We start from the raw sequence: 14,557 nt of genomic DNA, 5'->3' as shown, positions 1-14,557 counted from the left end.
AAAAAAGAAGGTAAAAATCATTAGCATTTTGTTGTGTTGATGTGGGTGACCAATGGGAGAAAACCAAATGACCCTGCGATCTCATAACCACCTACATGCACTTCTGGAACTCTCTGTGTTTGTGTGATTGTGTGCGTAGGTGTGCATTTATTGTTTGAGCCAATGGGTTTGCTTCACTTGCTAGTTGACGTTTTTGTCACTTTGTACACTACTTAGTGAGTCAGACTCTGGTTTTTGGCTATTTTAAACTTTGGGAGCCTAGTTTGCATTTATGTTGTGTTTATACGACAGAATCTGGTACACACTAGGGACTTTTCGGAGTGGATGTGTTGTGTGTGGGTGTATGTATAGAATACCATGTTTTTGTGTGTGCTGTGAACATCTGGCTGGCAACTGAAAACAGAGAGGTCTCCATTGAGAATAACGTCTGCAAGGGCGTTGACCAGGGGCTGATAGTGGATGATTAGAAACACCTGGAAGAAAGAAAAAAAAAAAAAAACACAACAAAAAATGTACAAAACATTAGAAAAAAGGTACACATTTTTTGAATTGGAGGGAATTTAATTTTTTTTTTTAAATGAACAGAAAAGAAGAGAAAATGTTTTTATTTTTAAATAAAAAAATTTATTTTATAAGAATACTTACTTTTCTTTCTTTTGCAAGAATTCTTTTATAAGAATAAGACATGTAGATATTGAAGAAAAACACCCCCACCACACGATGCTGTCACTATATTTTTATGTTAAGCCAGGATCTAAAACTAAAGTCCTCCAGGGTGGGTGTCCTTCAGCATTTAGGTCAGTTTCTGCTTCAACACACCTGAATCAATTAATTATATCAAATGCTAGTCATTATTGAACTTGCTTGGTAGCTAAGGATCTAATTAATGCCTTGGATTCAGCTATGACAGACCAGGGACGAGCTAAAGGTTGCAGGACTTTTTGCAGCCATCATTGATTACATTTTGAGAGCATTAGGGGATGTGTAATTTGAGTTTTTGCTAAACATTTACTTGTTTATTTTGCCGGAAAACAGTCCACAGAGATTCATTACAGATCAGTCTGAGTCATCTTTGATTTGATTTTTATGTACATGCATATCTCTGTGCACTGAACATTATACCACATTAGAATGAGATCGTGGAACTAAAGATAGAGTCCAAGTTGAGTCTCAGATATTTGTTTTTGCAATTTAACTGTAACTCAAGTCCAGAGCTGAGACTTGCCGCCCGTTCTGCAATATCTATTGTAGCTTACTTGAGACAGCAGGTAGAGCGACACCTGGGGATTAATCTTCCGCTCTTCAGACTGAGAACACAAGAAGAATATCATTAGGTTACACAATAAGATTAAATATGAGAAAAATTCTGATAATGGTTTGGAAACATCTGCATGCTCAAATAAAACTCCCTCTATAAACACACTCCTTCCAGAAAAAGAGATCTGCTGAAAATCAAATGAAAATGTCAAGATAATAAACCACTTTTAAAGATGACTACATCGGTGACTCAATTTTTTAAAAATGTCAATCTAAAGTTGTATATTAAACAAAAGCATTACTGTGTCAGATATTCCTATCTTGACAGCACTACTTTAGATTCCATCACTTTCAGGTATCTATGACTAAGTTACTTTACATAACATGTCTGTTTCATACTGAAGTATTATTTATGACGAAGAAACTGAAAACGTGGGTAGGTAGATTTTAATGTTAATATCATCTCTAAAAACAAGAGAAACGCATTTTTAACAAAGCATTTATACCAATTCTTCTAAACGTAAAGCTAATAAACAAAATATAGTACATGAAACATCTTTGAGTAAAAAAATCTGACCCTGTGGAGATAAGAGTATCTGGGTTTCAAAGTGTTTGTGACGGTGAACATACCGTCTCAGGACTGACCAAAGAGTAGACATAGAGGGGCAGGAAGAGACGATTAAGGAGGTGGTCGGTTAGCACGTCGTTGAGAAATTCACAGTTGATGATGAGGATGTCATTCAGGTAGTGGAGGTGGTCCAGGTGCTCTGCTACCAGGTCACTTAACTTCCCTCTGTTCTTATGCCTGTACACAAAAGGAAAAAACAGACATCAGCTAAACTCAGAATTAACTCTTAATCTGTTTAAAAAAATACGAATTACAAAGCAAATCTAATTGTACATGCACTACATACATAATGCCAAAGCAAATGCTGTTTCTCCATTGAGGAGTACGAATAAACCGTATAATCCTGAGGCAACAATGCCCCCTAGAGGCTACAAAGAGAGGGAGACACTTACTCTTCATCTGTCTGCACACACTTGTCCAGTTCGATGACATGGCTGCCGATAAACCAGACCAAGTTACTGAAATATGGAACCGCTGTCTTATCTCGAATGTAGTGCAGCATGTGCTGGTTGTCCACTGCAGAGCGCGGGAGCAAAAAGGACAGTCAGTACCAAAGACGCTCAAGGACATCATTCATACACATAACACACTTATCAATAGAACAGTGCGTGTGCCCTGAATTGAGAATACCCAAAATTGAAGCTGGACGTGATTATGAATGCAATACAAATATTAGAATTAATTAAAACATTCCCATAAATTAACAGTAACGGAGCTGAGAATTGATTTTTTGTATGATTGGAGTCGGCCATATTCACTACTGCTTTGTTAGGATACACTTTGCATTTTGTTCTATTGCAGTAAAACAGAATTCCCACAAAACAAGCATGTCAAACATAAATGAGCATAAAATTACACAAAGCGTTTAAAAAGTCGGGTTTCCACCTTCAAAAAAAGTACCACCAAGATCTTTTTTGGAGTATCTGTAGAATAAAGTAACGAGGCACTGCCCTTCCCCCACCTACTGCTGTATCTGCTAGTCAGCTGGCTGAATGAAAGTTTTTACACATTTCCCTCACTAAGATATGCAAAAATCAGCTGCTTGGAAATATTTTCATTTATGAAAAAATATGAACAAATTTTGAAAAGAAGTGCCACCCATCACTAACTACAAGTGTCTAGTCACAAGCGAAATGTATGTCAGGCTACCTGAGCAGATAGCTTAACTAATTAGCAAGCCAATATCTACTTCTTATACTCTACAAAGAGCAGAATGACCGAAAGGACTGCAAACTTTTCTTGAATTTGGCAAATATTTGTACTACAATTTTGATAAAGTCTATGTACCAAAGTAATATAGAACTAATAAAAAACACGGTATTTTAGCACAACATTTGTTTGCTTTGAATTAAATATAACATATATATTTTTTTTTAAATCTTTGTAACATTGATACTACAATTTGTGGTATTTACACTTCATAATGAATCTCACACCAGCCCATTCCTACAGCTAACTAAATCCCACTTTGATAGTGAACCCTCTCACAAACCTAACATTAGCCATAACCAGGCCAAATTTAAATTTATGTGCACATGTTAGCTATTGTCATTATTTTTAAGATTTTGTGGGATGACACCATGTTCATGAAGACAACACTGTGCATCCCAGGTACAAAATCTTGTATGCCTCAACAGTTCATGGAATGAGAAAACGTAATTTTCCCCTTGACCGACTGGAGTAACTCTGAAAACTTAAACATTAACGTTTTATAAAGTTCTCTGAACCATCTGAAATCCAAATGGGAAAATATTTTTTAAAGCTCCAACATCCACCACCATTAAGATAAGTGACCCTCTAGAAAATTTCAGGTTTTTGAGCAAATAAGGCCAAGAAGAACAATTGAAGTGGCATGCAGGGTTTTCTGTGTATATGCAGGTGAGTGATACATGAATAATGATTTCTAGGCAAATCTACCCATTTATTAGAAACAAATACACCATTAAGGAGAAGCAGGACTTGGTAAGAGCACCTAGAGCTGATTTAGCTGTAAAAAATACTTCACATTTGACCAAGAAAAAGGATATTGCATGTACAGATTTCCACTAAGAATAAGTAGAATTTTTAATGTAGAACTGCTCTGTGTTTGTAGCAGAGTCAGATTAACTGTGCTAAATCAGCTCAGGTAGGTGCTGGTACCCAGTTCTAAAAAAGACTGAATGAATGGAACCAACTTACATGACACTGCAGTTAGGCAGATGGGACGCGTAGAAGAAAGAGGAGGAGGAGAGACAAGGAGAGGAAGAGCAGGAGTGATTGGAGAGGGGGGGGGGGAAACAGACACAGGGTTAATGTGAGTAAAGGGGCGGCTGTGGACGGGTGGAGGCAGGGAAGTGATCCCACAGTCATTCTGACAAACTGCAAACAACGCCACACATGGAAAAGTAGCATTCATTTTTAATAATAGCTGTTTAACCTTCTTTGAATTGTTTTTTTGTTTTTTTTACTGATAATATTTCACCAATAAAACCTCAATCTGATCAGGTAGAGTGCCATGGCCACTTCTCGTTACAACAAACTTCAATGTATTTTTTTTGTGTTTATGTGACAGATAAGCATAAAGTGGTGCTTCACTGTGGAGTAAATTAAATAGTCTGGACTCTGACTTACCTAACCATTCAAAAACACAAATGATTTGATTTAAAATGCTTCACTGTAATTCTGGCTGTATGTTACGAATTCTTGTCCTGCAGGACAGTAAACTCATCAAGTCTCCAAAACATGTTATTTTTTCTTCCAGCCTGCAGAGAGTTTCTTGGAGCTTATCCTGCATCTACTTTGACCAACTTTCCCGCAGAAAAGTATTCCCTCAGTATGAAGCTGCCACAACTGTATTTAAACGTTGCAGACCAAATGCTCAGACTAATGAAATTTATTTTCTGCCTCTTGACAGCTTTTTCATAGGTGATTTGTGTCAAACTGTTTACTATAATTGGCTTTCTTCTTGTCACAGTTCTCTAAAAGGCAAAAGGAGTAAATTGTTTTCCTGTGAAAGTCTTCTCTTACATGAGTTGCATAGATTTAATTGCACAGATTCTTTTGCTTAAGAATCGGGCAACTTCTGATGGTAATTGTCGGCAGTGAACTTTATTTAGGAGTTTCATAGTGAAGCTAGGGACTACAATCACATGCCACACTTTTCGGATTTTGAAAACCATGCATCGTTCCATTTGACGCACATGTTGGTCTATCACATAAACTCCTAATAAATTGCATTTTATGCTGTTGTAATGAGGTTGGTGGCAAACTTGTTTCTCCAGGTGGTCAGTTGTTGCAGTGCATGGACAAGGAATCATCAGGAAGGGTCAATTAGTTACAGTTAACTACAGCAAAAAGATGTAATTGTCTTCATTCTTATTTTGTCCATTTACAAAGTAGGGCAAGGCTTCTCTTTGACTTGCTAGACTTCGTGTCACTAACTCTTGGCGTGATGCCATGTCAACCAAAAATACTGCAGCGCAGTTGTTGCAAAAAATTGATTCTTCCACTTGAGATTCCTTGTTATGTCATAGCTTTTAACTAGACAAGCAATAAATTCAACAGACTATAAAGTTACATGAAATATGACGTCTGATTATCTGAAGGAAGAGAGAGTTGAAAAAGTGGCAGGGTACAAAGTGTCACATCCAACAAACGTATCCCATGACAGTAATTGAAACAAACGCTGTTGCACAAACTTCATCTGGAGTAAACAGGAAGCTGAGCATGACAGGAAAAGATTTTGCCCTTCAGAATGATAACGGCACGTCAGTCCCCTGAGGAGCTCAGAGAAATACACAAAGTTGAAGGAAGTTTCTGGAAAGCTCTTGAGCAAAGCTGATGTTGAGTTGCACAGTGTCCAATTAAATGAGCTGCAGCGCAATGTCCAGCATTTCATCAGATTCACAGGAGCTGAGTTTTTTTTTTCTCAGAACTAACAAGTAGGTCATGGAAGCAGTGATTTTGTGATTGCCAAATGATTAGAAAATTAGGATTTAACCAAAAATACGACAGTTAACTTTTGTTTAAAATTCTAGTAAAAAACCCAGCAGAGCGCACACGTTAATGCTACCTGCTACTCATGCTCATGCACAGAAAGAAACGGCAGAAAGGAGGAGGAAGCACATAGGAAAGGCTGTCGGCTGTCCCAGAATCCTCTGCGTTTGAGGACATTTCTGACTGCGTGTTGGCATGCATGAGCCCGGCACTCACCTTTGTAGACGTTGAGTGTGATGGTGCGAACTGCGATGCGAACCATGCTTTCTGGGTGGTTGAAAAACTTAATGGCTTCGGTGTACAGGGCAAAGTCATTAGTGTGCTGTGTGTGGGAGACAGAGAGGAGGCGCCGGTGAGCAAGGCTTCACACAGCCACGCTCAGGGTGTACATGACAGCAGAGAGATTAAGAAGGCAGCTGGGCAAAAATGCTAACCTCTCTTGTCCTTAATTGACTATTAAGAAAAGAAGTTTAGCTCTGTGACTGATGTAACTAGGAAAGTATTCTAGAAAGGTTGTTAAAAATTCAGACAATACTTTCAACAGAAAAGCAAGTGGATAAATTAAAGTGAAATTGATGTAAGATCGTCTGGTGTTTAAGGTGTTAGATGAACTCAAACACTATTTCATGACTTAAATTAAGGACACACATAATCTTACTTCCTCTATAATGTTTTTATACTCTATAAACATAGTATTGACTCTTAATGCCATCTCTCTGTGTCCGTGCCTGCTCCTCCACTCTCCTGTTCCTCACTTCCTGAGGCCTCTGTGTAACTAAAGCAGAAACTTCAGCAGTCACTCAGAGGCTTCAGCAAATGAAGCAAACTGATCCTGAAACCAAACCAGCAGCTTGTAATCTAGCTGCAAAAACCTAACTCATTTATCTGACTCAAGCTGAAAGGAGCTGTCCAATGGCGCCACCTGGAGGTGAAAAACACAACAACCTCAAAACATGACTGCTGTAGGTCATCTTACCACGGCAGGAACAGGCAAAACTACAAAACAGCAGCAATGTGTAAAACCTAAACTTTCTATAACCACATTTTATGAATTTCTAAAGAACTCGTTTTACTGTGGTTGTGAATGACACAAAGTAAGCCAAAAAGCAACATAAAAAATACAAAGAAACGTAGAAAAAGAAGTAATACAAAGTAGCTTTCACTAACATTACAAAAGCTTCAAAATGGTTTTGGTTTCAGGAGCACGGCTACCATTGACAGTACACCAACAACTTTCCCCAGTGTACACAAATAGAAAGGTACTGTGGAAAAGGTGACATCATCACTAACAGTTCAGGTGTTGAATTTATGTTTTAGAGTTAACATTCATTACATCCATACAGGCAAATAAGAACCAAATTCATTAAATAAGTTCTAGAGAAAGATTTGTTTTAAAGGAAAGAAAACGGGCTTGTTGTGGAGTTCTTGTCACATTTGAAAAATGTGTCTTTACAATAAATTTCTTGCAGTTCAGAGATAGTAAAATAAGCATTCATCAAATGAGCTACTAGTATAAAACTACTGAAATAACTAATGAAGTTCTGTTATTTTCTCCCTCATTAAAATCCTCTTCAAACTCTCTTTCTTCTTGACTCTAATGCAAACGGCATGTCAGAAATGGTTGCCACTGAGCAAACATTTCACTATTCTGTCCAGCTTCGTATTCTCACATGCACCCACCCCAGTGAGGCCTCACCTCGTTGTAGAAGAAGTGCACAGTGTGGTTGTTCAGCTTGAGAGACAGAGTCTTGAGGAAGGAAATATAGTAAGCCATTATCTCTTCATCTGAAAAGTCGAACTTGTGGACGATGATAGAGTTGACATGGTTGTTCGACAACAGATAATCTGCACACAGAAGAGAACTTAAAATCAGTTAGATAAATAGATTAAGAGCTAACAACTGCATAACCAGTAGTTTCTCTTTACAAACCTAAAAACCACCAAACCTACCCGCGAAGATTAATAGGCTACAACTTGTACTCTGTTGCTTAGCAAGAGACCTGTAATAGCAACGTAAATGTCATGTCTTTAGTGTTAGTACTTACATAATGAAGTCTCGTGGCTGATGTTTTCAAACAGTATGTTGAGGGTCTGAAGCAGTTGGACACAGACGTAGCGACCAGACTTCTGACGCAGGATGTTCAAGAAGAAGACAAACATGTTCTTCTCCAAGAAAAAGCTGCTCACATAAATGAGAGAAGAGAAACAAAGTAACTCATGCATGTTTCTGACTACAAGTTCTCAGACATAAGAATAAAACTGCTGAAGCATTCTAGCAGCTCCACTAAAGTGGAACCATAGTTACATTTGGAGGAAAAAAAAGTGTTCGCTTTTAAGCCTCCCAACAGTGGAGTATGGAGGTGGCAAACAAAGTAACATATTATTCCTCTCCTTATTGTGGTATTTAGCAAACAGAATTACCAAAATTATTTCTAAGTAACTTAACTTAAGTTTCGTCTGATTTAACTTCAGAAACTAAGAAAAAAAGATGTCTATGTTGTGTGTGTAAACTGCTGCTTTCAACTACATGGCCTTGCAACAACCTACTAGCTCCTTAGGCTGTCCTTGTCTGAAAGCCTGTTCTTGTTAACACAACAGGCTTTCGGTGTAGCAACATTAGCTGCCAGGAAATCACCGACACGATTCACTAGTCGGGTTTTAAAACAGTTGAGGTTAAACTTTTTTCCTTGAACTCTATCATAATGGCAATCATTTTCCTTTTTTCATGCCATTTTGAATACACCATTTTGGTTAAAATGATTACGGCTTACATTTACAATTTTTCCAACATCTTAAGTTAAGAAGTGCCACAAAGACCTTCAAAACAATGCTATTCAGCAAAATCATTCATCACTGCATATTCAACAGAGATAAAATAAGGGCTTTGTCCGGGACTTACTCAAACACAGAGCTGTCATTCTGATCCCCCCAAATGAGGATCTCTGTGATGGAGCGGATGGTCTCGACGAGCAGGTTTCGGTTGTGATCCGTTACAGTAGTGTTTTTGGTGAGAATATGGTACATGTATCTGACAGAGATGTGAACAAATGACAGAAGCAAAGAATAAATACATTTTTAAGTCCTTTCGGTGAAATTTCAGCAGATAAACACCAGAGTAAACAGAGTTTGGAATGTGGAGCTACACTAAAGCAACTCTGTCCCTCCCTCACCTGTTGATGTGCACAACCAGCCAGTTAAGAGTTTGCCGTCACTTAAAAAAAACAACAACAAATGTGACCAGTACTGGTCAACAGAAATATATAGGGTAATGGATAATCACCATGTCACCATCTATAGTGTTACTGTTAAGATAACACCGTTAATAAAGTGCTGTTAATAAGGTAAAAAAACAACTTGAACATTGCTACTAAACATAGTCTATATTTCTGCTTCAAGTCTGATAATGGTGCTAGATAAACATAACTTTAATGATCAATAAATTGATCACACAATATTAATTTAACAGCAGTTGGACATTTTGGTACTTTTAATAATTTATAAGAGATTTGAATATACTACTTTTTTTTTTTTTGGTAAACACCTTTATTTTCTCAGTGTACAATGCTCCATGAAATAGAAAAGCACAGTACGTCAGGAATGCTGAGATACCTGTGAAAAAAAAATACTAATAAATCATTTTAACAAACACTTCCTTTATTGGAAAGAGATGAATTTGTCCATTAGATATTATGCTTCAGTAAAACGCAATATTCATGGCCTCCAAGGGAACACTAACGTATTAAAACTCCTGGTTGCGTCCACCCTCAATCAACATCCAATCTTCCTCCTAATTTGAGGCACCTGTTGAAAAAAACTATGATGTGAAGTTTAGCACACCTGTTCAGAACATACACTGGTAACCCCAGTGATTTGCTGCACTCTCCTGCCAGGTCAATCTGTTCCGTGGACTGATTCTCAAGACCACCTGTTCGAAGGTCATAGGTCTGCAGGTGCATGTGTTGCTATAGTCTAAAATTGTGTTAAAACTGGTTTATTGACTACAACCACAAGCATCAGATAAGGTTAACGGCGTGCTAGCTAGCATTTTATTTTACAATTTTATTACACAAGCGATAAAGCAGTCACAGCTAGCTTTACTGTTATCCAACTCGATACAGAACTGTTAATGGTACCTCTATTATTCAAACAGCTGATGAATAAAGCAATATTAACGTTATTTCAAAGCTGTGACTATGAGCTAGCGTTAGCCTTCGTTGCGTTGTCTACTCACTTCAAATGGTCCAAGGAGTGGATATTTTTCGTTTTACTCTGTCCTCCAACCCAACTCCGTGACCGGCCGAACATGGTTGCGGTTTTTAGTAGAGCTGCTGTCCTGATAGTTACGCTAATTTGCGAATGTTAGGGACTGCGTTTACCCATAGCACCCACTTTCCCCTGTACCGATACCTCAGTAGCAAACAGAGGGAGATGGGCGGAGACGGCACTGCGTAATGGGTTTACAATATGGGGTATTCTGGGAGTTGGAGTTCTCATCGACTAATCGGGGCGTCTGTCATATTGTGCGTGGCAGGTCGCCTTGGAAACTAATTAAATTATGGCTGAAATCCGAGCATAATACAAAAGTTTACGTTCATTTTTGTACACAACAAAAGTGAAAATAAAAACAAATAAAAAGTGTGCCCGAGTTTACATCTGAATATATATGTATTTACTTAAATGTTAAAAAGAATGAGGATAAGAATAGCGTTCCAACAATTCTAATACATTTTTATAATGTAAGTTATTCTAAATTTTCCCCATTTTTGTATTAAATTACAAAAGCATTCTCTCTCCTACATAAAAAAACCAGTTCCCAGTCAAACCTGTGTTGGTTTCCATGCGAACTCGCCACTCCCAATATGGCGGACTTGTTCACGTGTCGTTTCTACGGGCCAATGCGGCGTCTCTCTGGAAGGAACTACAAGTTCTCCTGTTGGTAGTGACGCTTATTTCATGCGACGATTATTCCTCATTTCGACCTTCTGCCCTGATTGACATCTCTATTAGCCAATCACTGTAAAGAAAGCTAATTAGCGAGCCAATCAAACGGCCAGGGCTTCGACTTCGCTTGGTGGTAGTCTGTGTTTTGATATAGTTGGCATAAACGTTCCGGGACATCTAGCTTTGGGAACATCGTGGAAATGAGCTGTTTTTGATTACCCGTGTCTTTTTCCTCGCTGTGCAGGAGCACACCAAGACCGTCACAAATACAAATGTTCGAGTTTGTTTTGGCTAACCTTGGATGCAACTGTTTTTAGCCGTGGCCAGCTGGCATGGCGTGAATTCGGCAACCCCCAGGAAACCAATGTGGAGAATGCGTCGAGCAAGCTAGAACGACATTTGAACACCGTCCTTGAGTTATTATTAGCAATGAGCGCGTCGCCGTTCACTTTGCCCGCTTTCTTCTTATTTTCTTCAGGACCGTACAGATAAACAGCTGAAAACCGCAAAGCTTCCTCGGTTGCCACTGCAAGTCGGGCCGAGCCGAAATGGATGCGCCTGTCCCACTAACTCAGACCAATTGTCCACGATAGTCACCACCGACCGAGCCCGAATCAAGCCCTGCTCACACCAGACCGCGGCTGTCTGTGTTTTCTATGACACGCTCGGTTTATGCCCAGCTAGATTCGGTGGTATTGCTTTTGGACGAGCTCCCATATATGTTTTATTTGGGCCTGTTTTTTGTGAACGTCCTCATACTCTACTATGCTTTTCTGATGGAGTACATTGTCCTAAATGTGGGAATAGTGTTCCTGCCCGAGGACATGGACCAGGCGCTGGTGGACCTTGGAGTGCTGTCCGACCCGGCCTCCGTACCTTATGACACAGATCCGGAGCTGGACGTGTTTGAGGGATACCTGGAATGAGGCGGTGAGACCAGAAAGCAAAGATATGGGGAAACGGGCCTCCCAGTGGATGCTAGTGGAGGCTGCCTCCTACAGAGATGTCTTGTTGAAAAAGTAAGTTTCTAAACCAAAAGCAATACACATAATCAAAATTAATATTTTTGTTTTACTCAGTGGACTTTTTAAAAGCTGACCTTTTCACCCCTTCCCCCTTCCCCTCCAGGTTGTCTCGGCTCAAAGGCAGGTAGCCTTTTGCAGAGATTCAGGACTCTTCGGGGACTCTGTTGAGGTCCAGCACGTGCGGCAGGGTTCCAGTAAAAACAAAAAGCTACTTCCTTTACGAAAGAGTATGGCTCTGATGACGTGCATGGAGATCCAGCGGCCTGGCATGCACTCCCAAAAACTTTCCAGGCTTATTTGGGATCCGGTTGTTCTTTGAACAAACAGTCTTCAAAATGAATAAAAAAAAAACGGCCGTGTCCATTTCAGTGTCATACTCTACACAATGAAACATTAGAGAACTGTTCCGTCGTGGCACGGTTAGTATATAATCACTCTAGCATGTCAGACCCCACTGCTGCTGCTGGTTGACTGAGTCAGAATGGGTTATTTTGAGCTTCCTCACACTGTATTCCAGCATCGCCAGGGACAGGCACTGTCTCAGGAGGAACGTTAGCACCTCTGGGTGCACTGACAGTACTTGTTTTACTAGAAATATGCTGTGAAGCTTCAAGATGGTAAAGCAAAAATGTTTCAAAGTCTTGCTTTTTATGCTCTTTCACTGAAAAGCAGAAAGGAATGATTGTTTTGTTTTGTATTTTTACAGTTTTGTTCACGTAGATTTTATTTTGGCTTAAATGTTTTTTTTTTTAATATGACGACTGAAAACCCTCGTAGGGACATTTTTATTCTGTGTTCAACAGGGAGGTGATTTAGGATGATTGAACTTTGCATGATTTTTTTTTGTGTCATGAGTTGATTGAACTGAACACGTTTTCCTCATTCTTACTTCGTTTAAATGATCGTAAATCTAAAACTCCTTTCATAAAGTGTATGTCCTCAACAGCAATAATAAAGTAGAGTAACGCAGTGTCAATTAGACGGTAGTGAGATGATTTGCCTAATTTAATGAAGAGGTGAACGGAAGAGAACACCCTGTTATCAGGGCCGACTGTAAGACTGTTTGTTGGTAATTGATCTCTGAATGTACCACCCATGCTGCAGATCTGGAAGGAGTAAGCTAAAGCGTTTAGCTAAATACTCTCTTGACAATAAAAAGAAAACGGTATTTTTCTCCTGATAATGCTGATTTGCAGAATATAAAGAATGTCTTTCACGTTGTCAACCAGACATCGTACGGTCGTCGTCGTATTGCACCTGCATGTTCCACTCTGAAGTTTTAATCCAGATCTCTTTTCTGCCAGCTAACCTTCAGTCCGTCAGACTGATTTTAATTTCAATAACACTGCCTGGTCTGCTGGCACGGCAACCTAAACTTCTGGTGACCTAACCGTGTATAGCCTGACCACTCTCAAACTGAGGTGTAGATTCCACCGTAATGCAAGACTGTTTTTCTACAATCTCAAACCAGTGTGGATCATTGAAGCCAGCTTCCGTGACCAGTTGGGATTCACACAGCCGAAAAGCAATATGTAAATATGAACATTTCAATTTGTGTGTAACCCAGTGTTACCGTGAGTATTTTTGTTATATTATTACTTTCTGACCAAATTTAAAACGGCATCTCGGTTTGATCGCTCACAACTGGAACTCAGGAAATTGCTTTTCATTAATTATTGTAAGCTAAGTTTGTACAAAATTTGACCAGATTAAAGCAAGCAAATATGAAAATCAAAATAAAACAACCAGCACCTGATGGTGAACTCACAGGTACTGCCCATGGAAAAAAAAAGAAAAATTATAGCCGTTTTTGTTCAATTGTAGAAAATGTGATTCATTTAGTTTGAATGATTAAAAATTGTACAAGATCGGTTTGAATCAATGCCAACTTCACTGAAATCAAAGGAGATGCTGCTTTTCTAGCTTTGATTGTAAAATCTACCTGATGCCATTCGCAGCATCGCTGTTTCGAATCCGATGACTACATCAGAGATTCAAATGACTCACAGACACTGGTAGTGGAGTGTCGAAAAAAAACATAAAAAGTTGTTTCAAAACACCCGTAGCCTGTAATCATCAGCATTACAGTGCAGCAATGTTATCAGACCCGGTAAACGAACAAGAACTTTATATATGACTTAACTCCTAAATATGTGCTATACTGTTGTCATATGGTTGGAGTCAGCCACGCTTCACTCTGAAATAAAAAATGATTTGCAAATGATTGCATTGCGTTTTCACTTTGCTGGAACACCGATTCACACAGCCTTTACTCCGGTGGTTAGGAACATTTCCTATCGAGCAGATTGTAGGTTTTATTTTCAGATTACATGTTAAAGAAATTTTGCCCTAATGAATAATACCCTCTCTCTTACACAAACACCCCCTTGTAGATATATATATATATTTGTAGGATAGAATGATTATTCAAAAATGCTCCTGCAATAGTAAAAATAAGAACTGGGTGCACAAATATGAATTTACTGTGGCTTTTTCTAAAATAAACATATGAACTTATAAATACATCAAACACATTGTATTTGCATAGCACCTTTCAGCAACAAGGCATTTCAAAATGGTTTTCATCATAAAAACACAAATATAAACTTTCACTAAAGATGGACGATTGCCCCTTAGTACATTTTTTTTTGCCTTAAAACAGTTCAAGCGTGGTTCTGTCTTGTTCTTTTGCCACTCTCTTTTTTATCAGAACTAGTAGAGCTTGTTGATA

General features: G+C 38.8%; 2 protein-coding genes across 6 annotated transcripts in view; one reads left to right on the top strand and one right to left on the bottom strand.

Moving 5' to 3' along the window:
• Nucleotides 1-10,295, bottom strand: part of clec16a (C-type lectin domain containing 16A) — a 35,772-nt gene extending 25,477 nt beyond the window's left edge. For 2 of the 5 annotated variants that reach the window (XM_032587532.1, XM_032587536.1), the window contains exons 1-9: nt 10,092-10,294; nt 8,760-8,888; nt 7,906-8,039; nt 7,557-7,705; nt 6,077-6,182; nt 2,278-2,401; nt 1,888-2,062; nt 1,257-1,307; nt 357-473 (exon numbers count right to left, since the gene is read on the bottom strand). In XM_032587532.1, coding sequence (XP_032443423.1) covers nt 357-473; nt 1,257-1,307; nt 1,888-2,062; nt 2,278-2,401; nt 6,077-6,182; nt 7,557-7,705; nt 7,906-8,039; nt 8,760-8,888; nt 10,092-10,165 — 1,059 coding nt within the window. In that variant the 5' untranslated portion in view covers nt 10,166-10,294. Of the gene's footprint in view, nt 1-356; nt 474-1,256; nt 1,308-1,887; nt 2,063-2,277; nt 2,402-4,063; nt 4,070-6,076; nt 6,183-7,556; nt 7,706-7,905; nt 8,040-8,759; nt 8,889-10,091 lie in introns of all 5 variants that reach the window. The other 3 variants (XM_032587531.1, XM_032587533.1, XM_032587534.1) reach the window with 3 other exon arrangements.
• A 607-nt stretch (nt 10,296-10,902) lies between these two features.
• Nucleotides 10,903-14,050, top strand: dexi (Dexi homolog (mouse)). The gene is made up of 2 exons (XM_032587986.1): nt 10,903-11,820; nt 11,930-14,050. Exon 1 carries the CDS (start codon nt 11,458-11,460, stop codon nt 11,725-11,727), a length of 270 nt encoding a protein of 89 aa, XP_032443877.1. The 5' UTR covers nt 10,903-11,457; the 3' UTR covers nt 11,728-11,820; nt 11,930-14,050.
• Nucleotides 14,051-14,557: the final 507 nt, after the last annotated feature.

Source organism: Xiphophorus hellerii, chromosome 16 (assembly GCF_003331165.1).
Source record: "Xiphophorus hellerii strain 12219 chromosome 16, Xiphophorus_hellerii-4.1, whole genome shotgun sequence".
Lineage (NCBI taxonomy): Eukaryota > Metazoa > Chordata > Actinopteri > Cyprinodontiformes > Poeciliidae > Xiphophorus > Xiphophorus hellerii.
The sequence above is the reverse complement of the archived record's forward strand: the minus strand, read 5'-3'. Positions and strand labels throughout refer to the sequence as shown.